Raw genomic sequence first — 23244 nt, forward strand, 5'->3', positions numbered from 1 at the left:
ATTGTTTTCGAATGAAATTCAAATTTTAATTCTATCATAAAATATTATATGTATATAATATGTATATATTGTATATATATATATATATATATTTATATATAATATATATTATATCTAATATAATATATTATATTTCCATCTAATTTAAATGCTTCAAAATATTTTTCTTATCTATTACTTTTATTATATACATGAGAATATGTATGAGAATACAATGAGAATAAATACATGAGAATCTCAAATATATATATATATATATATATATACAGAAAAAGTCGAATCGACCAACAGATATCATTAAACACGTGGAGAATTTCTAACCTATATGAATATATTTATGAATATAATTTTCATTTAAGCTTAAATTCTTTATATGAAAATGACTTATAAACTTATAGTTGATTCAAAAAATCCTCCAGTGGGTAAGTCTTATTATAATATAATTTCAATACATTTGACAATTTTAACTAGAAAAAGTAATGTATGAAACAGATGTTAAAAATTAAGTAAAGATTAATTAAAGATTAATTAAGTAAAGATTTTATTGTTTCATTTTTTTAATATGAATAAAAAATTTCATTTTATTTAATTAAATTAAAGTATTTTATTTTTTTAATTTCTTAAATATAATTATATTACTAATTAATTTTCCAATTTATGTAGATGCTTTAATAGTAGTAGAGATTATCAATTCTCAAATTAAAGAAAAAATTGAAATAGTTTGGTGTGATGATTGGAAAGATCATGGAAATATACAATTAATAGATAGTCAAAATAAAATTTTGGGAGAAAAAAGTAATGATATTAGTCGTTATTTTGCTAGAACTGTATGTACAGATCTTTATGGTAAATAAATGTATACATATTTAATTTTTTTATAAAATATATACATAATATATATTTTATTTTTATTAATTTTTATTATATATATATTTTTTTACTATATAATTAATTTAGGTGGTACTAATCCTCGTGAAAAAACTGAAGTTGATCATTGGTTATCATTTACAATTGGACCTTTAGGGTCTTGCTCACTTAAAGAAGATACACTTTATTATTTAGATAATGTATTGATGACAAATACTTGGTTGGTTTCCAAAAAAATAACAATAGCTGATATCCATGTATTTTGTAGTCTTTTAGATAAGAAATGTTTTGTAAATTTTGAAAAAAAATTTATTAATATAAATAGATGGTATAAACAGATGCTTTCATTATCTGCTGTGACAGAAGTACTACTTTCAATTAAAAAAAATGTAAAATTATTTCCTCACGATAAAGTAAAATCTGAAAAAATTATCAATAAACAAGTAGGACAAAGAAAACAAGAAGGTAAATTTATTGATTTGCCTGGAGCAGAAATGGGTAAAGTAAGTAATTTAAATATATAAAATGTATAAAATGTTTATATTTATTTTTTTTTTTTTTTTTTTTGTAAATCATATATATTATCATAATAGGTTGTAGTACGTTTTCCACCAGAAGCTAGTGGATATTTGCATATTGGACATGCTAAGGCTGCTTTGTTAAATCAATATTATGCAGAAACATTTCAAGGACAACTCATTATGAGATTTGATGATACAAATCCTGCAAAAGAAAATGTAGAATTTGAGAAAGCTATTCTAGAAGATTTAGAACTATTACAAATTAAACCAGATCGATTTACACATTCTTCTGATTATTTTGATTTGATGTTGGAATTTTGTACTAAATTATTAAAAGAGAATAAAGCATATATAGATGATACTCCAGCTGATATAATGAAAGAACAACGTGATCAGAAATTAATGTCACCAAATAGAAACAATTGTAAATATAAAAAATTTTAAAATTGTTTAAATGAAAGAAAATTAAGTTATTATAATGAAAACATTTTTAGCTATTGAAAAAAATCTTGAATTATGGAAAGAGATGCAACATGGTACTGTTAAAGGTCAGGAATGTTGTGCTAGAGCAAAAATTGATTATCAATCAACGAATGGTTGTTTACGAGATCCGACAATTTATAGATGCAAACCAGAACCACATCCTCGAACTGGAACAAAATACAAGTATGCATTAGATATTAAATAATTTAAATATTAATAATTAATAAATTTTATTTATTTTTATATATAACTCATTTACAATTTTCTATGTAGAGTTTATCCAACATATGATTTTGCTTGTCCAATTATTGATGCCATTGAAAATGTTACTCATACTTTACGTACAACAGAATATCATGACAGAGATATTCAATTTTATTGGATAATAGATTCTTTAGGACTGAGGCGTCCTTATATTTGGGAATATTCACGTTTGAATATGACACATACAGTTTTATCAAAAAGAAAATTAACTTGGTTTGTTAATGAAGGTTTAGTTGATGGTTGGGATGATCCACGTTTTCCAACTGTACGAGGTATTTTGAGAAGGGGAATGACAATTGAAGGATTAAAGCAATTTATCATTGCTCAAGGTAGTTCGAAATCTGTTGTTTTCATGGAATGGGATAAAATATGGGCATTTAACAAAAAAGTCATTGATCCAATTGCCACTAGGTATATTATTATATGAACAACTTTTGTATAAAAAATATGTATAAAAATAATCCGTATAATATTATGTTTTAGATATACTGCTTTAGAATATGATAAAATTGTACCAGTATATATAAATGATGTAGAAGAAAAGTGGCTAGTTGTTCAAAATCATCCAAAAGATGCATCAAAAGGTACAAAACAAGTATTAATAAGATCAGAGCTATATATTGAAAGAGATGATGCAAATATGCTAATTGAAGGCCAAAATGTTACTTTCATTAATTGGGGTAACATAATAATAAAAAAAATTGAGAAAAAGAATGATGTCATTACACAAATAATAGGACAATTAAATTTGGAAAATAAAGATTATAAAAATACATTAAAAATTACGTGGTTATCCATACCTTCTGATAAAAATGATAATATCAATAAAACTAATTTAATTCCATGCTATGCTGTTTATTTTGATCATATTATAAATAAACCAGTATTGGGAAAAGATGATGATTACAAAAATTTTATTACAAAAAATACAAGAGTAAGTTTTTATAAAAACTATAAAAATATTATATAAAATTTTAGATTTAAAAAATAATCAAAAATATATAATTAATATTTTAGATTGAAGTACAAATGTTTGGAGAAACAGAATTGAAACGTGTGAGAAAAGGAGAAATAATTCAATTACAAAGAAAAGGATTTTTTCGATGTGATGTACCTTATGCTCCAGTTAGTTCATTTTCTTCTAGAGAAGAACCTTTAATTCTATTTCATATTCCAGATGGTCATATTGCAAATACAAAATCAACATTTTCTAATATTACTTCGACTTCTATTAAAAAAAATTCTCAGGAAAATATATGTACTATGGTTTCAAATAAATCCAATAATAATTCAAATAAATTTCAACAGCAATTGATATCTAAAGAAAATGAATTATCCGAAAATATTATACAACAAGAAAGAAAAATTGAAGAACTACAATCAAAAATAAATCAAGAAATACAATTATTTTCAGATTTAAAAAAAGAATATAAAAATAAAACTGGTATTGATTGGAGTGAAGTAAAAATTCAAGATGCAACACAAAATATATCAAAAGACTCACATGCTATAAAATTATCTAGTGAAATTCAAAAACAAGGGGATAAAATAAGACAATTAAAAAATACAAAAGTAGAAAAAAATATTATTGATGAAGAAGTAAAAAAACTGTTGACTTTAAAATCAGATTATAAAATAGTTACAGGTCAAGATTGGAAACCATCTATTTTAAAAACTAACGTGAAAAAAAATTCTGAAAATTCTGTTAATAAAATTTCGAAAAATATACAAGAACAAGGAGATAAAATAAGACAATTAAAAAGTATGAAAGCAGAGAAAAGTATTATTGATGAAGAAGTAAAAAAGCTATTGACTTTGAAAGCAGAGTATAAATTGGCTACAGACCAAGATTGGAAACCATCCATTATTCCAATAACTAATAATGTAACACATAAAGAAAATTCTGCAGATAAAATTTTAGAAAGTATACAAAAACAAGGAGATAAAGTAAGGCAATTAAAGGAAATTAAAACAGATAAAAGTATTATTGATCAAGAAGTAAAAATTCTGATAGATTTGAAAAATAATTATAAAACATTAACTGGTCAAGAATGGAAGTCAATAAACTATGATACATCGTCTAAGAAGAAAAAAAAAGAAGATGCTTCTAAATGCGAAAAACGAAAAAATATATCAAATAAAGAAATAAATAAAAATGAAGATATAAAAGATATAGATATAGGCAAAACAAGGTTAGGATTGGAAGCAAAAAAAGAAGAAAATTTTTTTGAATGGTATTCTCAAATTATTACTAAAAGTGGTATGATTGAATATTATGATGTATCTGGTTGTTATATTCTCCGTCCGTGGAGTTTTGCTATTTGGAAAATAATAAAAGAATATATTGATAAAGAAATAACACAAATGGGCGTACAAGAATGTTATTTTCCTATTTTCGTTACGAAAACAGTATTGGAAAAAGAAAAAGCACACATAACAGATTTTGCTCCTGAAGTTGCGTGGGTGACAAAATGTGGAGAATCGAATTTATCGGAACCAATTGCTATAAGACCAACATCAGAAACTGTAATGTATCCTGCTTATGCCAAATGGTTAAAATCTGATACTGAACTTCCTTTAAAACTTAATCAATGGAATAATGTAGTAGTAAGTATTAAATATAAATAATTAATTATTACAAGAAAGAAATTTCAATTGTATTTATAATTTATATTATAAAAAAATTTTTTATTACAGAGATGGGAATTTAAAGATCCCAAACCTTTCTTACGTACAAGAGAATTTTTATGGCAAGAAGGTCACACTGCTTTTGCTACTAAAGCTGAGGCTGATGAAGAAGTTTTGATGATTTTAAATATGTATGCAAGAGTGTATGAAGACTTATTAGCAGTACCTGTTATTAAAGGTCGTAAAACTGAAAAGGAGAAATTTGCTGGTGGTGATTACACTACTACAGTTGAAGCTTTTATTTCAACAAGTGGTCGTGCAATACAAGGAGCGACAAGTCATCATCTCGGACAAAATTTTTCTAAAATGTTCAATATTCAAGTAGAAGGTGCCGTAGAAAGTGATGAAAAAACTTTTGTCTATCAAAATTCATGGGGTCTAACAACTCGAACAATTGGAGTTATGATAATGGTATATATTTTTTGTTTTAATATAAAAATTTTTTTTTAATATAAAAATATTTTTCAATGGAATAATTGTAATAAATTTATAGATTCACGGAGATGATAAAGGTTTAGTATTACCACCAAATGTAGCTTGTATTCAAGCTATTATAGTACCTTGTGGTATTACAGTTAATACAACATCACAACAAAGAGAGTTATTATTTTCTGAATGTAATAAATTATTGGATGAATTGTCAAAAGATAAATTACTTAGAGTTAAAGCAGATTATCGCAATAATCGCACACCAGGTTGGAAATTTAATCACTGGGAATTGAAAGGAGTGCCTGTAAGAATCGAATTAGGACCTAAAGATTTAGAAAAAAATCAAGTCACTTTTGTACGCAGAGATAATTTTCAAAGAGTATTTGCAAATAGATCTGAAGTGCTTGTTGCTTTACATACATTGTTGACTGACATACAATCAAATATGCTTTCCAAGTAAGTATCATTTAAAAACAGGATATAAATATTACTATTATAATTAATGTCTTTTTTAATAGAGCAAGAAAAAATTTAAATGAACATATCAAACGTGCAGATAATTGGAATGAATTTTGTTCTTATCTAAATAAGAAAAATATATTATTATCACCATTTTGTGGAGAATCATTTTGTGAAGATAATATTAAAACTGACAGTGCACGGTAAATATTATTAAAATTTTTTTAAATAATTGTATCTTCATAATATAAATAACTATTTTATTTTTTTTCATAGGGAGGATATAGTAGGAGAACTTGGAACATTATCAATGGGTGCAAAAAGTCTTTGTATACCATTTGAACAACCATTATTATCTTCTGACAAACAAACATGTATTCATCCTAATTGTCAAAACAAACCCAAATTTTATACACTTTTTGGCCGTAGTTATTAAAATAATTCAATATAAAAAATATAAGATTGAAACAATAAAAATTCCTTTAAAAAACATGTTTTCTTATATAATTTTGAAATAACTTTATATTTATTTATATGAATTGATATTTATATTGTTTATTTCCAAATTTGATAATAGATTAGGTAATAGATTTTATTTTATAATTTGTTCACAATTGCTTTATTTAATCTATTTATTTCATTTATACTTAAATTATACTTAAATTCATGTTAATTAACATGAACAAATTTTAAGAAAAAGTGTCTGTTATGTTACCTAAAACAAAATAAAATAAAAATTATTTTAAAAAATAGTAGTAAAATATTTATATTTATTTAATGTATTTATGTATTTTTTATTGCAAATAAACTATTAATATACTATTTATATTTTTAATGTTTTATAAATTTTAAAATTTTATTATAAATTATAATTTTATTATAAATTAACCATGCTATTCTGTTTGTGATTTATTCTTGCAAATAAATTTTATTTTTTTACAAACCAGAAATTTTCAAGAGAGATAACTTAATTATCCTATGTTGTTCTATATTAACCTAATAAGTATTTTATAAGCAAAAAAAAAAATATTTACACTTTATATATTTACATTTAATATATTATATATATAATATATATATATATATATAATGTTATATATATAATAATATATTAATTTATTATATTATAAATAAATTTTTAATAGAATATTTTAATAGAATATTAATTAATAAAAAAAGTTTATTTTTGAAAGAAATTTAAATATTAAAACTTTGTTACAATATTATTAAAAATCAGAAAAATCTCGCAATTTTTTATATGCGAAAGAGACAAATAAATCAATAATCAAAAGATTAAAAAAAATTAATGGAACTTAATATAAACATAATAATTATAAGTAATATACTATTGTCTAAATTATAAATAAAATTGAAATTAATATTACTTCCAATATTTATTATTTCATTTCAAATATTAAATATTTGTAATTTATCTATTAAATATATCTTTACTTTTAGTTTTAAACAATTGATATTTATATTTGAGTTATTTTTTAAATTATATTTACTTATTTCTATTATTTTATAAAAATAAAATCATATTTATCTATATTATAATAAAATAAATAATATTTTTATAATTGTCAACATAAGATATATATCAAGTTAAATTATAATAATACAAATATATTAAAAACGAACAGAATGGCAAATCAAATAAATTTATATTATAAATATTTTCAAAATTAAAATTAAATACAGAATTGAAATATAATTTCATTAGTATAAATGTATAATATTTTTCATTTATAATTAAAATAAAATAATAAACAGAATAATATATTTATCATTACATGAAATATTTTAAACTGAATAATACAATTAGATAACAAATTATTCTATAAAAATAAATCATAAAAATACAATAAAATTTTTTGCTTAAAACTTCATTTTTAAGAACATTAAATTTCAAAATTTGATATATATGTATATTTTGTATGTATATGAATAATTTAATAATTAAAAAATTTTCTAAATAATTTTCAAATTTGATTTTTTGTTGAAAATAAATTTTAATAATTTTTATTTTTTCTTATATATAATTCTAATATATATTTTCTTATATATTTATTTATAATATTATCATTATTATAATATTATTAATATTATCAATTTATATTCATTTTCTATTTAATTGTATTATTCATGTATAATACATACATAAAATATTAATATATTCATGGCTCAATTATAGGAGAATTGATTCTAAAGATCAAAATACAAAAATTGATATATAAAAATGTTCATAAGATTTATTTATTAAATTAAACAATTTAAATTGGCGGAAAAAAAATTTAAATAAAATAGAGGATGATAGCGCTATAATGAAGCCAGAATCATCAAATAAATTTCACTCTATTTTTCTTTCAGTTCATTGCGAGCACTTGTTCTAATACAAAATGCAATTTATAATTTAATAAAAAATTTTTAACAATTCCAATATTTTTATATATTAATTTTTGTATTTGTTTTGATTTTTAAAATTAACATCCCAAAAAATTTCACATATATATTAATATTCTACATATATATATATATATTTTCATAATATCTACTAAATATTTTCATAATATCTAAACTTTATATTATCATTATATAAATATTTAAAATATTACATAATCAATACATAGATATTTTACTAGATACTATAAAGACAATATACTTGTACATATTTATATACAATATTTATTTATATAGATACTATTAATATATTTATATAGATACTATAAAGATAATATACTTATTATAAATAAATATAATATAAACATACTTTTTTTAAACATATTTTTTAACTTAAACAATAAATAATATAATATAAATAAGTATTTTTTTAAGATTTAGCTTTAAAATATTTTTATATACATATTTATATTATAAATATTCATAAAATATATATTTTCTTTAAATTTTTATTATCTTTTATTATCTATTTTATCTTCTTAAAATTTCTTTGTTATTATATTTTTCATTTGATTAAATATTAATATGTAAATTTAATGAAAAAATTTTTTATCTTTAATATTTTTTATAGTTTCAACATTGTGATTTGTTAATTCTAATATTCTACATTTATATTTTATTTAAATATATACATTTATATCATAATAGTATAAAGTTTTCAAGATTTTTATTTATCTTATGTCTGAAAATTTTTTATGTGTTCTGATAAATTAAATTTTTTTCTTATATTATTTGTTTCTTTTAAAAAAGCTTGTTCAATGCACCATTCATTATCTTCTTTTTTATATCTTGAGAATAAATCTGGATTATTATCAACAAAATTTTTTATCTTCTTTAAATCAATACTTACTTTAAATTCTTTTTTATTCATGTTTCCTGATTTATTTGCATGATTTTCAAGAAATAATACATGTTGAATTAATTTTGTTGAATTATAAGAATTATTTTTCAAGTCTTTTTCTATTATATTATGTACTTCACGTGAATTGTCTGTTATATTATCAAAATTTAAATTTGGAATATTCTGTTTTATATCGTTCATTTCTTTATTATAATTATCATTATAATTTATTGTAGTATCAAAATTATTTTCAATGTTATCAATTAAATTAATATTTTCATTATTTAATCCTTCATTATTATTTTCAATTATTTTAAACAAATTAGATTGTGTGATCTTTTCATTCTCATTATTATTTATAAAAACATTTGAATCATTTATATTTAATTCTGTGTTCATTAATAAATCATCTGTTATATTTTTGCAAGAAATTGTCTCTGGATTTAAATTTTCTTTTGTATCATCTTGATAATTTTTAGATTGTTCATTAAATATATATGTATTTTTATCTTCAGTATAAGCAGATGAAATATTCTGGAAAATATTTCCAAATTTTAAAGTTTTATTTTGTGTTTTAAAATATTTTGTTACAAATATTTTCATGTATCAAATATAATATTCTTTTTTATAATACTTACACATTCCATATTAATATTTACAGAAAATTTATTGTACAAGATCATCTGCAAAAAAAAAATGTAATTTTATAGATATTTAATAAAATTCTTAATATATTAATAATAATATAAATTATTAATATATATATTATATTAATTAAAGTATATTTACTTGTAGATTATTTATATTATGTACACGAAATTTAAGATCTCGTAAACGTACATATTCTGGTATTAATTGAGAATTATTATAATCTATAGTTTTATTTCTCTCTTGCCAACATATATCATGAAATTTATTGTTTGATATTCTATAGTTTGCATTAACCCTGCAATTTAGGAAGTATTACAATATTTTGTTAATAAATTGATATTACTTAACAAAAATTTTATTCATAAAAAATTATAAAAATATAAAATTTAATTTTGATAAAAATTATAAAGATTTAGAAAGAATAATTTATAATACTTACATTTCGATATTATTTTGAGATTTCCATTGTTCTAATTTTTGTGATTTTTTAGATTTCAAATGGTCTAAATTTACAGATTTATCAGTATTTTTGATCCTTATATCATTTGTAAAAATTTTATCTCTTGATTCTCTAGTAGAATTAGTATTTACATCTTCATCACACTGTTAGGATTGCAAATGATACATTGAAAAAAAAATAGGAAATTTATAAACGAAGTTTCCATGATGCAATATCTTACTTCTCTTTAAAATTAATTTTTAAATTGAAATATATGAAATTAACATAATTATTCTTAAATAAATAATACAAAATAGAATATAATTATAAAAAATTATAATAAAAATAATTATAAAAAAAGAACAATCTAAAATTATAATATATAATAATATATATAATAATAAATTATATATAATTTTTTTAATAAATGAATATTTTAAATATAAATTATTTAATAATAAATATTTAATAATAATAATAAATACTGAATTTATAAAATATTACCAAGTTTAAAAAAAGGTTTTTATTATACATCTTTTTTTTTACAAAAAAAAATACAAAATTACAATTTAAAAAAATATCTTACTTACATTTTTTATGTTACTATCAATTTTAATATTTCCAAATTCTTTATTTGCATCATTTGTAATACCTATATATGTATAAGTATTTTCTTCATGTGTTAAATCAGTTTTATTATGTAATAAATTATTTGATATATCAATTTTTGGTAAACATTTTGTATTAGATGTACACAGTATATCTTCATAGATATTACAATTTTTTTTAATCTGAATATGTGATTCTCTATTCTGTATGTTAAAATCATTCATAGTATTATTTTCATTATAAGGAATAACTTGCAAATTATTTTTATTAGATGAAACATTTATCAAAGCATTTGTAGAAATGCATGATGATTTTGATGTCTCTCCTATTACACTGTTACTTTTTTTCAATCTTTTAGGTTCATTTGTATATGATATTATTGGATTCATTGTAATTTTGTCACATTTCCTTTTCAAATTTGATTCCAAAATATCATTTTCATATGATATTGAATTTCTATTTTGTGATGTTTGATTTTTGATTTTTTTTTGTTCATCAGATGTTACATTTTCAAATTCTTCAGGTGCCAATGAAACTACATTTGTAATTTTAATATTTGAAACAAAATCACTATAAATATATTCATTTTCATGATTTAATTTTATTTTATCATCTAAAATATTAGATTTTGTCTTATTTTGTAAATTGAATTTTCTTAAATTATCCGATTCAATTAAATTTAAATTATTCATTTGAAAATTCTTATTATTATTTTGATTTAAATTATTTTGTAATTTTTCTATTTTTGATGGAATGGAATCATATACAATATTATTTTTATTAAATTCAATTTTAACGTCTTTAAATTCAGATACATAATTTTTTTCATTTTCATTATCCTCAATAACAAATTTATCATTTAATGTAGTACATTTATTGGCCTGCAAAATATATATAGATTTATGTAAATTTTATTATTTTATAAAATTACTTAATTCATATTTTTAATATTTATATGATTTATATTTTTATTTAATTGTTGTTTATAAATATTTGCCTCTATAATGCTATTAACATTATCAAGTGTAAGTATATTATTAGCTTGTTCATCCAAGTGCGATTTGGAATGTCGAATTGAAAAATTGATATTGTCTTCATTTATCGAACTTGACACATTCGTAAAAATTTCATTACTGCTTGTGGATTGTAAACTATATTGTTCCATATTTGTTAAATTCAACATATTTATATTTTCGTTGGTTTGTTGTTTATTAATGCTAATGAACATTAAAATATATTTTTATTAGAATGTAATAAATTAAATTTAATATATTTAATATTTTGTATTTTTTAAATATTAACTTTTGCATTTCTTTCTTTGCTTCAAGTTGTTTTAATTTATAAATTCGAGGACCAGGACGTAATTTAATAGTTGACATTTGTAATGTGGAGCTTATAAGTGGTGAATTTGATATAAATGGTACAGGTGAATCTTTACCAACAGAAATATCACTGTTTGAATCATCTGTATCAGAAACATTCCTAGTAAAATAATTAATATATATATTAATTTTATATTAAATTTATACTATTATTTTAATAATATTTAATAGTTAAATTTAATATTTAATTTAATTTAAAAAAATTAATACATACTCTAATGTATCTCTTATTGAACTTGAACTAGCAGTTTCTTTAGATTTACCTATATATATAAATATAAAAAAAAAATTTAATAAAAGAAAAATTGATTCTCTGAAAATTAATTAAAAAATGCTTTATTCTTTACCTAGAATAGAAATACACTCTATACATTCCCAAACAGGATTAGTCCATTTAAGTTGTCCACAAGCCATATGAATTCCTTGTGAACCACAAGTACGACAAAGTGTTAATTTCCATTTTCTATCAAATTATAATTATAATTATATAAAAAATGAGAAATTAAGAACTAAAACCATATTATATAAAAATAAATAAAATATTTTTTTTTTTTGCTTACGCATTAAAACTTGTATATTTTCTTCCTTTAGGACAAAGACATACAGAAGCATCACATTGATCATGTCTATATAAAAGTTCTTCAAATGCATTGGGTACAAGTTCCCATGAAGCATCTCTAAAAAAAAATGTAAAAGTAATTAAATATTATAATTTAATATTTTATTATAAAATGCACAAGTTTTATTAATTTACTTACTGACTTGGAATAAAAATACCAAATTCTAACATTGCTTTTTGAAACAATTTTTTATCATTACATAAAGGACATTTAAAAAAGTATCCAGCACTCATAGCAAGTTGCTAAAATAAATTTTTTTAATTTTTTTTATGTTTTCATTAATGTATACTTTTTTTATAGTTAAAATTTTAAATACTTAATGAATTATTATTTTACCTGTACACATTTTCTATGGAACCATGCATTTTTTTTACAACATGGAGCCCACATTGTATCAACTGTATCATAAGAATCCACTTCCTCATAACATATATAACATACTATTTCATTCGTTTTTGTTAATTCACGTTTAACTTGAGTATCTATTTTTTGTTTTGGTCTATGATTTATACAATATGACCTAAAATATATTATAATATATCAAATTTCTTTTTAAAAAATTTAAAATTAAAAAATTACTATAAATATAATATACCTAAATTCACCAAAAAATTGATTTAAGGTACCAGCCCTTAACCCACAAGGATAATGAAATATTTTTTTACATTTTGCATTGCAACATCCCAAAGTGGCACCAGATTTTTTACAATATGAACATACCTTTAAATTAAAATATTTTAAGTAATTATAAGTTTTTTTTTCTTTGTATATAATTTATAGTATGTATATATTTACCAGTCTTTTTCCTCTGCGAATTTCTTTTTGTATATCTGTTTTCAAAAATCCTAAAATACCTTGATCATCTTTTCCTCTCTGTTGCATATTTGATGATAAAAGCTATAAAATATTATATTAAAATATTATATATTATAATAATATTTATTATAATAATAAAAATATCTAAAATACTTATAAAAACTACGTACCAAACAATAATAATGTGTAACAATGTTACCATCTTTATAAAATTTTCCAAATTCCAATTCATTATTTTGTGATGATCTACAGAAGCAGCAAATTTTATGTTTAGATGATTTGTTTTTTTTTGACATGGTATTTGCTACAAAATTTAAGAAAAAACTTTTAGAATGTACATAACATATAAAGAAATTTAATATCAAATTCTAAATAATATAACTATTCTAAACAATATAAAGAATATGATACATTTTTAATTTTTAATAAATTCATGTAATTACATTATATTTAACAAAATAAATATAAATATGTAATAAATACAATAAATATATATGAAATATAAATAAATATAAAATCTAAAATAAATGTTATTTTATTATGAGAGATGTAATTAAATAAATAAAATATATAGATATAATATACCTCTAAATTAGAAATATTACGTGAATTTTATTTCTTATAACATATTTAAAAAACTTATAAACAATGTATATATCAGTTTTAAAATCAAAAAACTGCGCAGAAATAAAATTTAATATTAATACATAATATAATATATAATATAAATAAAACATTTCATTTAAAATAATTAAATAAACATTTTTTTTCCGCAATATAAATAAAAATATAAGAAAAAATAAGAAATATTTAAATCTCAACAAGTTATTTTTTAATTAAAATAGTTCACTTTTAAAATAATACTGTGCGGGAGAAACTAAATATATTATAAATACATCCACGAAAATATGGCTAACAACAGCAGAAGATTATTCCTTTACTTCTTTCTATTGTTTACTGAAACATGATAGTATATATTCTCGTTTGTAAATAATATTTTTAGTCAATATGCATACCTCTTTTTATGAATTTATTGGATCTATCAGAAGTAACCAATCAAACTTGCATTCCTTTATTTAAGCAATTTTTTATGAATATACTATCTCTAGTGATACATACTATATATACATGTACTATGTATCATATACTATGTATTATGTAGCACTATCTCCACTTATTCTTGGAAATATTGAAAATTCGAAATGAATATTTTTTTATAAGAAATTAAATGATGCAGATGGAGTTTTTTACTATATAAATATATAATAGATAGATATATAATTATATATATATATATATATATATATATATATATATATATATATATATATAATGTGTATATATAATTTATTCTCGAGATATTTTTAAAGAATCAATTTTAGAAATCAAATAAATACAAAAATTAATATATCAAAATGTCAGTTAAGGCTTATTTAATAAATTAAATTATAAACAATTTAAGTTTATGTATGAAACAACATCGAGACAAATAATTTCATTCTATTTTTATTTTTTTCATTTAACGCAATTGTTTATAATTTAATAAATAAGTTTTAATTGATATTTTTATATATTTTTATATTTATTTTAACCTTTGAAATTGATCCTCCAAATGTATTCCACGAATATGTTAACAGTTTACATATAACAATATTCAATATATCACGCTATCTGGTGACATAATGAATAATCTTTATGTTCAAATCAATTTTTTGCAAATACTTTAGTGTTAGATATATCTTTTTGATTTTATTTTTTAATATAATACATATACATATAATAATTAATATTTAATTAAAATAATAAAAAATATAATGATATATATTATTACATGGAGTATTTTAATATATATATATATATATATATATATATATATATATAATTATATATAATATAAAAAATTATTCTATAAAGAGAAATCAAAAAAATAAAATTTTTTATTTGAAATGTTATTTAAAAAAATTGAGAAAATCATTTAATCAAATTTTTTCAAAATTTAAAATAAATTATTTAAAGTTTATTTTTTTGATAATATTATTAAACAAATTTTACCGAAAATTATTAAAATTAAGTATATGTGTATTTAATAAATTTTCAAACTTGATTTTTTTCAAAATTATAATTCTTTTATTAAAGATTTAAAATAACTTTTTATTACATATTATAAATATTCCATATATCACAAAGAAATGAATATATGTTCCATTTGGCAAAGTAACAATCATTAGTTTATATTTTTTTTATGTATACAAGAAATATCACTATTATAAATAATATTATTCAAATATGTTATTTGAATGAGATCTTTTTTAGCTTGCATTAAACGATATAAAATTGGACAATCTAAAGATTCACATTTTAGTTCATCTAAATAACCAGTACAAGATTGACACATCTAAAAAAAAGATATATATTTTTAATAATTTAATTTAATTTTTAATCTGGAAAAAATAAAATACATTTTATGTGACAGTTAACATATATATATGTACCATAGTAAGTTCATGATGAGTACGTTCCAACCATCTTAATTTTTCATATAAAATAGTAATTGTCTGACTTGGTTTTGCTATACAATTCATGCAAATATCTTTTTGCGTTTGATTTCCACAAGTAACGCATACAACAGTATTAAAAAATTGTCGAATAGTTGATTTTTGGTTATTTGTACATAAATCAATTATTTTATCAGATGTCTGACGATGGATCATTTCTCTATACCTAAAATAAAAAAAAATTAATGTTGATGATAAATGACAAATATATAAATAAAATTTAAATATGCTATAAAAATTTATTAAATAATTAACATATATAGCATAAAAACATGCTGTTGTTTTACCATGTATTAACATCAATGTTGATTAAATTTAAACATCGATTAAGAGGTGGTATAATAACTTTTGTTATATAATATATTGAATTTGGATTTAAACGTTCATCTGAAATTACTTCCATTGGTGTTCGCACACATTGAATTAAAGGTTGATTTGGGGCTCCAGCAACTATAATGTATCGAACTCTTTCACCAGTACGAGGTATTGCTCGTGGATCTTTACGCATCAATCTTCGTGTTAATTCTAAAGCAGGTACACAAGCATTAGTTTTATAACCATTCAAGCCGCGAAATTCCTTTGCAAATGTTAAATCTTGAATAGATATTCTTTGACGTAAAATTTTATCAAATTGTCTAGTAACATATAATTTTACCATAGAAAGATCCTTTATATCAAATAAAATTTTTAACGTTTTTTCAAGTATCTGAAATACAAAATTATTATTAATATTTATTAATATTTTTATTTTTTCATAATAATTTTATTTTATTTACTTTAGCTACAGCTGGACAACCATCTCTACGAACAGTTTCAATTCCTTTTGCTAAATATTCAGGATTTGTTTGTTCTGGAGATTCATACATATAACCACAGTATCTTTTTTTAGTCTGAATATAAAAAAAATATTGTAAATTAATATATATAATACTATACAATATTAATATTAAATATTAATATATTTATGGAATATTTTTAAATATCAAAATATATTTATGGAATATTTTAAAGATCAAAATATAAAATCTTATATAAATCTTAATACTTATAAATTATAAATTAGCAAATTGTTGTATTAGAAAATATATTAGATACTGAGATTGTTTCTATTATATTGTCTCTTTCTTTATATTCGCTTTTTTTAATTTTTTAAACATAAATTTTTATATATTTAATAAATAATTTATATTTTTATATTTTCAATTTTTCAAAGATTCCATAAATATATTAATATATATTTTATATAATAAATTATTAATTATATAATTAATTATTTTATTAAATATTAAATATTACTTGTAATATTGCTGGTTGCAAAATTTTTTCAAATTTAAGTTTTACAGGAGGAGGATTAGCTGCAGTAATAGTATCAGCAATTTCAGTTCCAATTATAAATGCATCTTTTCTTGATTTTCCACGTAAAAGAATGAACAAAGAGTCTGTGTCACCATAAACAACTTCAGCTCCCCATTTATCTGTAGATTCTACTATTTTAATTGCTCGTTCTAATGTTTCTCTTCCTTTACTAACAACACTATCTCCTATCTAGTAGATTAATAATAATAATTAATTTTATAAAAAAATATATAGAAATATTACATATTTTACTTACTTCAATACAAGGCATTCTACCACTAAAATTAGCAGCTGTATAACCATAAGTAACATTTGCAATTAATTTAAGACCTAATTGTTGTGAATAAAGAATACGTTGTAATGTATTATTATCATTTTTATAAAGTTTCATGGAATTTTTAATCATTAATCGCGTATTTAAAATTTCTGAAAGCATACGTGGTAATATTCCCATTCGTATTTCTGGTTTTACAAAAGCTACACCACAAGGTGCAAAATTTATTTTACCCATTAGTTTTTGAGCAGTATTCTTCTTTATCTTTAATGTAGTTGTACCAAACTCATATGGCTCATATCTAGAATAAATAAAAATAATTTAATATATTTATACATTGTATTTAAAATTATAATAAATATAAAAATATTAATATTATACTTACTGACCAATATGCTCTATACGACCTAAACACGTAGAAAAGCAATAATTATAAGCTATAATAATACTCGGATATAAACTTTGAAAATCCAGAACAACTAATGGGTCAGTATAGAATGCAGACTGTGGTTCCATAATAAGCGGTAGAGATTCAGGTGCACGCATTCGTGCTCTTTGTTGTATAGAAGGTGAAACTGGAATATAATTTAAAGGTTTTGCAAGTCTCAACATCATTGACTCAACTCGAAATTGAGAACCTCTAGAAAAAACTTCATAAAATTGTATTCCAAAAAGTCGTGCGTGTTCACATGTTTGACCTGAAATATAATGAAAAATTATAAAATTGCAAAATAAATAATAAAATAAAATGTTAAAATAATAAGTAATACAAACCAATAATATCGAGATGAATTAATATTCTCAGAGTACCTACAACTCTTATGATATAATGACTAATAACTCTCCATTGCATAGTCATATTTTCATGATTCCACCATTCAGTTAACATTTGAAAAGTAGGACATGAAATTCTTTCATGCATGACATTATACATAACATTTTCAAATGTATAATTTAATAATGCTATTTCATGTCGCATTACTCTCCAAACATCAAAAATAATTCGACCTGGTATTTGTGTATCACTGAAATTATCTTTATCAAATGTTTGTCCTTTAGATATTGGAATTGCATTTGAAATCCTTGAAATTTGCGACATAAAATTATTCAAACCAATATGAGAAGCTCTGTGAAAGATATATCCCCATGAAAGAAATTCTATCTCCCAACCAATTAAAATATCTGGATCATAATGTCTAATTAATATTATAAGACTATTTAATAAATCTTCTTCACTTGATACATAAGATGTAGTACATGTATTACTAGAATATATATTTTTTATTTTCGAATTTTTCATAGATGAATTTAAAAGAATAACGCCTAAAATAATATTATAATTGTAATTGGGCTTATAATTATTTGAAAAAAATAATTAAAAATAAATAATATATAACACTAATTTATACCATGTTCTATTTGATCAATTTTTGAAGATAATGGAACATCATTATAAATAGCATAAAATATTGCTTCAATTGAATCATGATTTGGATCAGGAAGAAATTTACCACGTGTAATAACATGTATTTCTATTGCTAATATTGTTAAATATTGATGCTGTAATTTAAAGAAAAAAATTTAGTAATATTTAATATTACTTTTGAAGTTCTAATGTAAAATAATCACCATATTTAAATTTCTAACAGTTTGACGATTTTCTTTTTCTGCATTATTACTATATTCTTTCAAATTATATTCAATTTGTCCATATGAAATGCCTAAATATCGCATATCATTCATATATAATAATGGATTTTCAAGCATTTCTTGTAAGGAAGGATTAAAACTATTATTAGATTCACCTGAATTTTCCAAATTATTAGAACATTGTGAATGATATTTCATACTTTCATTAAAAGTTTTTTTAATATTATTTTCTTTTAGAATATCAATATAATTACTTATTTCTTTATGCTTATTTTTTTTTGATAAATATTTTTTGGCTTTTAACCAAGTTTTAACATTTCTTGATGTTGGTGGATGAATAAGGGGATGAATTATTAATGAATTATATCCAGCTAAAATTCTCTTTATATCACAAGATTTTATACTTGAACCAGAAGGATAAAATTCGTTTATTTTTACTCGTCGCCAGACTTTAATCCCTGTAACTTTGTCTAAATTACATTTAAATGGAATTACATTGTAAATACTACTATTATTTAAACTTTCTTTTTCTCTATACTTCATCAAATCAATTTTATTACTAAAGAATAATGCATTGTTTTTTAATTCTAAAATATTATACATTTTCATAGAGTTTACAATCTTTTCTCTGCTTGGTGGATTAAATTTAGTAGTAATGATAATTAATCTAGTTTTTATATCACTTGTACTATCACGTGATATAATATTTGAAATATCTAATTCCAGTTTTTTATTAAGATATTGAGTATATGTCATATTACAAAAAATATCATCTTCATCTTCGTCAGTATTTTTATTTATCAATGATATTTTATTTGAAATATTATCTACATTTAAATTTACATTATTTCTCGATGTACTTGGAAAATTAAATTCATAATTCATTTTTTCATTATTTTTTGTATATAACTTAGAATGTTTGGGAATTATTACTGGAATATTAGTAAGATCATTGATTTGATCAATATCATTAATTATTTTTTCTGTTAAAGATAAATTTTCAGAGTTCATATCATTCTTTACGATATCTTTTTTATTATTATCTTTTTCATTAATATTTACAAAACTTAATCTTTTACGAACTGCTTTGTTATTTTTAGTAATAAATTCCTTTTTAAGTTTTGTTGTTGATGCTCTATCTTTTTTTTCAATTAATTCTTTATACGTATCGCTAATATGAAAAATTAAAATTTAAATATTATACATACATATTATATATATATATATATCATATATACAATTAAAAATATTTATATATATTTATGATATTTACCTGTCTTTATGCTCTTTAAAAATAATTGTTTTATTAATATTTAAAGATTCATTATGTGTAAAGAATGCTAAAAAGAATATAAAATGCTAGATATATAAAAAAAAATTTGTAATAATATATTATATATTATTTACCTTGATTTGTCTCTGAAGTAATATTTATTTTTTCATCAAATAGATTCATTTTCAGCTGTTGATTATTTTGTTTCAAAGTATTATAAGTAGATTTTAAATTACAAGATTCGTTATTTTTAATATTTTTATCTATTTTTGGAGAAATTATTTTTATATTAAGTGGAGAATATTTTTTTGAAACAGAGCATGGACTGTGTACAGTTTTTATTTTTGTTGGAGTACAATGTGATTCATTTTGTAAATTATATCGTTTATGTGTAGATTGCAAATTAGAATCTTCCAATTTAAATTTTCGTTTTTTTGCTGAAATATTATCAATAATTTTATCACTTTTAGATTTTATACATGATTTATAAATACAAATACGTTTTTCTTCTTTGTTAATAGTAATATTCTTATCTGATTCAGAATCACTAGAACTATCAATTGTATTACCATCAAATGCTGGTATATTTAATTTATTTAAAATACTATTCATGGTATAATATGATTCATGACTAATTGGATTAGATTCTTTTTCAAAATTTATTGGGTTCTTTAAATGTTTATATAATATTAATTTATGTTCAAATATTTCATCAATATCATAAACATCTAAATCTTGATGATCTAATTTATATATATTTAAATCTTTGTAACAGAATAACTTTTTTTCAGTTTGCACTAATTTTTTATGTTTACTTTCAAATTCATTTAATACTATATTTTTATTAAAATGCAATATAAATTTCTTCGATTTTGTGCATACTTTTCTTTCTTTTTTCATTTTATTTTTAGTAAATTTCGATGATAATTGTTTTTTATTTGTTAAAATCAAATCACTTGAACCATCATACTGAGGAAGATCTGTTGAAATAGTCTTTTCAATATTATACTCAGTTATATAATCTGTTTTCTTATCTTCGATCTTAGTTCCAAATTCAATAGTTGAATTCCATGAATCAATATTATTCAAATCTAAACTTGTAATATTCAAATTTTCAATCTCATCATCTTCATTATCATCCTTAATTTCATTGCTTAACATAGAAAATTGAGAACCTAACATACTATCATTATCTATAATCTTTTCTTCTTCATTTTCTTCTATTAAATTATTTAATATTTCAAGCAAATACATATCTTCTGAATCCACTAAAACATATAATTTTTATGTTCAATAATTTAAGAAAAAAAGATTAAAATTTGAAAGAAAAATGTATTTATTATATAGTATTATTACTTACAAATACTATTTTCTATTATTTTATCTTGAGATAAACTTTCTCTTATTTCAGATTTTTTAAGTTTTAATAAATCATTATTTAAAAGTTTTTCATTTTTATTTTCTTTATTTGATACTAATGATTTAAAATGATTAGGAACATATGAAGCACTAAATGAATTATCTTCATTTTCTAATTCTAAAGGATAATTATGTTCTTTTGATATTATTGATATTATATCATCATTGAGCTAAAAGCATGAATAAATTAAATTATGTTCTTTCTATATGAAAATTTTTGAAATAACTTCATACCTCTGATATAGATTGTAATCTTTTTATGAACCTTTCTTCTTGATAAATATCATTTTCTGTTACATTATAAATTCTCTCATTAGTATTGGAATATAAAAATTGTGATTCAATATTTTGTAATCCTTTTGCTTCTCTTCTATATTTTTCTTCATTCCAAATGGCTGCAAGACCAGGATTTAAATCAAAATCATTTTGAATTTCTTGCTTATTCAATATTTCACTTGCTTGTGCATCTACTTCTAATTTACAAGTAGTTTGCTTTAAAACAGATAAAGGAAGATATTTTTGTGAATCAAATGAGTTTAATGAATTTTCATTTTGAGAATTTTCTTTCATATGTGTATATTGTCTAAATTTAACATCTTTCAAGTTTATTGAACTCATACCATAAAGATTATAATCAATCATAAATTGTAAAATAAAAGGTATATGTGCTTCATGTGGTTGTAAACTTTGATTAAGTACCATACCATTCTGGAACAAAATAGAATATTGACATTAATTCTGCATTGTTTAATAAAAAGAGAAAAATAATTATAAATATAAATATTATATACTTGCAATAAATCAGCTGCTCGTTTAATTATAGCTGGATTATAAAAATAAATTTTAAAAAATAAATGTTTCTTCTCATGATATCCATAAAGAGGACTAAAATATTTTAGTTCATTATATTTAATAATATATATTAGTATATTTATAATTAATATTTATAATATTTAATATTCTTACATTCCATAAACTTGTTGAATTTTATAAACATGTTGAATATTAGACATTGCAGATCCCAAAGATATATTTATTGCAGAATCTATTCCTGCTGCTAATTTATACATAAAGCTATCAACATTGTTATTTATTGTACATGGTATATATATATATGGAAATACTCCATGTACATGTAAACATGTTTTTATTCCTTAACATAATTAATAAATAATATTAGAAAAACAA

The 23244-nt window shown here is 20.5% G+C and overlaps 3 protein-coding genes across 15 annotated transcripts; 1 reads left to right on the forward strand and 2 right to left on the reverse strand.

Moving 5' to 3' along the window:
- The first annotated feature begins 258 nt into the window (after positions 1–258).
- Positions 259–6537, forward strand: LOC108000370 (bifunctional glutamate/proline--tRNA ligase). 2 transcript variants are annotated; one of them, XM_062086535.1, is made up of 12 exons: positions 259–422; positions 664–846; positions 958–1370; positions 1461–1812; positions 1883–2054; positions 2145–2546; positions 2619–3069; positions 3153–4742; positions 4833–5234; positions 5317–5708; positions 5771–5914; positions 5988–6537. In XM_062086535.1, the coding sequence occupies exons 1-12, from the start codon at positions 374–376 to the stop codon at positions 6145–6147; spliced, it is 4710 nt and encodes a 1569-aa protein (XP_061942519.1). In that variant the 5' UTR covers positions 259–373; the 3' UTR covers positions 6148–6537. The 2 variants fall into 2 exon arrangements, with proteins under 2 accessions (XP_061942519.1, XP_061942520.1); XM_062086536.1 differs by lacking the exons at positions 259–422; positions 664–846 and having other exon boundaries at positions 959–1067; positions 1136–1370.
- Positions 6047–15204, reverse strand: LOC133667497 (probable serine/threonine-protein kinase clkA). 9 transcript variants are annotated; one of them, XM_062086551.1, is made up of 18 exons: positions 15122–15197; positions 14546–14779; positions 13700–13833; positions 13509–13610; positions 13309–13433; positions 13050–13233; positions 12852–12955; positions 12654–12770; positions 12441–12556; positions 12308–12356; positions 12014–12193; positions 11709–11928; positions 10693–11592; positions 10103–10266; positions 9802–9958; positions 9651–9695; positions 9022–9546; positions 6047–6426 (listed from the first exon to the last, which is right to left on the reverse strand). In XM_062086551.1, exons 3-18 carry the CDS (start codon positions 13823–13825, stop codon positions 6418–6420), a joined length of 3123 nt encoding a protein of 1040 aa, XP_061942535.1. In that variant the 5' UTR covers positions 13826–13833; positions 14546–14779; positions 15122–15197; the 3' UTR covers positions 6047–6417. The 9 variants fall into 9 exon arrangements, with proteins under 9 accessions (XP_061942535.1, XP_061942530.1, XP_061942528.1 ...); XM_062086546.1 differs by lacking the exon at positions 6047–6426 and adding an exon at positions 14380–14486 and having other exon boundaries at positions 7357–9546; XM_062086544.1 differs by lacking the exon at positions 6047–6426 and adding an exon at positions 14115–14486 and having other exon boundaries at positions 7357–9546.
- A 429-nt stretch (positions 15205–15633) lies between these two features.
- On the reverse strand, positions 15634–23163 carry LOC108000371 (DNA polymerase zeta catalytic subunit). Of its 4 annotated transcripts, XM_062086598.1 has the most exons (17): positions 23023–23067; positions 22852–22941; positions 22677–22764; positions 22291–22451; positions 21998–22226; positions 20772–21905; positions 20638–20704; positions 19344–20535; positions 19124–19274; positions 18489–19037; positions 18100–18412; positions 17697–18015; positions 17381–17629; positions 16861–16974; positions 16372–16790; positions 16022–16250; positions 15634–15924 (listed from the first exon to the last, which is right to left on the reverse strand). In XM_062086598.1, the coding sequence occupies exons 3-17, from the start codon at positions 22756–22758 to the stop codon at positions 15754–15756; spliced, it is 5379 nt and encodes a 1792-aa protein (XP_061942582.1). In that variant the 5' UTR covers positions 22759–22764; positions 22852–22941; positions 23023–23067; the 3' UTR covers positions 15634–15753. The 4 variants fall into 4 exon arrangements, with proteins under 4 accessions (XP_061942582.1, XP_061942581.1, XP_061942579.1 ...); XM_062086597.1 differs by having other exon boundaries at positions 22291–22764; positions 22852–22879; positions 23023–23163; XM_062086595.1 differs by having other exon boundaries at positions 22291–22764; positions 22848–22879; positions 23023–23163.
- Between the last annotated feature and the right edge of the window lie 81 nt (positions 23164–23244).

This window comes from Apis cerana, linkage group LG16 (assembly GCF_029169275.1).
Source record: "Apis cerana isolate GH-2021 linkage group LG16, AcerK_1.0, whole genome shotgun sequence".
NCBI classification, from domain to species: Eukaryota; Metazoa; Arthropoda; class Insecta; order Hymenoptera; family Apidae; genus Apis; species Apis cerana.

What these genes read in the sequence shown, in the direction of transcription:
- LOC108000371 (XM_062086595.1), bottom strand. Translation starts at nt 23,053, where the DNA reads ATGTTTATAAAATTCAACAAGTTTATGGAAT. An exon ending in GATTACAATCTATATCAGAG is followed by an intron (nt 22,227 to 22,290) that starts GTATGAAGTTAT and finishes TCATGCTTTTAG; the next exon opens with CTCAATGATGATATAATATC. An exon ending in CTCATCATGAACTTACTATG is followed by an intron (nt 15,925 to 16,021) that starts GTACATATATAT and finishes TCTTTTTTTTAG; the next exon opens with ATGTGTCAATCTTGTACTGG.
- LOC108000370 (XM_062086535.1), top strand. Translation starts at nt 374, where the DNA reads ATGAAAATGACTTATAAACTTATAGTTGATTCAAAAAATCCTCCAGTG. An exon ending in TGTATGTACAGATCTTTATG is followed by an intron (nt 847 to 957) that starts GTAAATAAATGT and finishes TAATTAATTTAG; the next exon opens with GTGGTACTAATCCTCGTGAA. An exon ending in CTGGAGCAGAAATGGGTAAA is followed by an intron (nt 1,371 to 1,460) that starts GTAAGTAATTTA and finishes TTATCATAATAG; the next exon opens with GTTGTAGTACGTTTTCCACC.
- LOC133667497 (XM_062086547.1), bottom strand. Translation starts at nt 13,825, where the DNA reads ATGTCAAAAAAAAACAAATCATCTAAACATAAAATTTGCTGCTTCTGT. An exon ending in TTCGCAGAGGAAAAAGACTG is followed by an intron (nt 13,434 to 13,508) that starts GTAAATATATAC and finishes TTTAATTTAAAG; the next exon opens with GTATGTTCATATTGTAAAAA. An exon ending in TAAATATTAATATGGAATGT is followed by an intron (nt 9,547 to 9,650) that starts GTAAGTATTATA and finishes AATATTTTCCAG; the next exon opens with AATATTTCATCTGCTTATAC.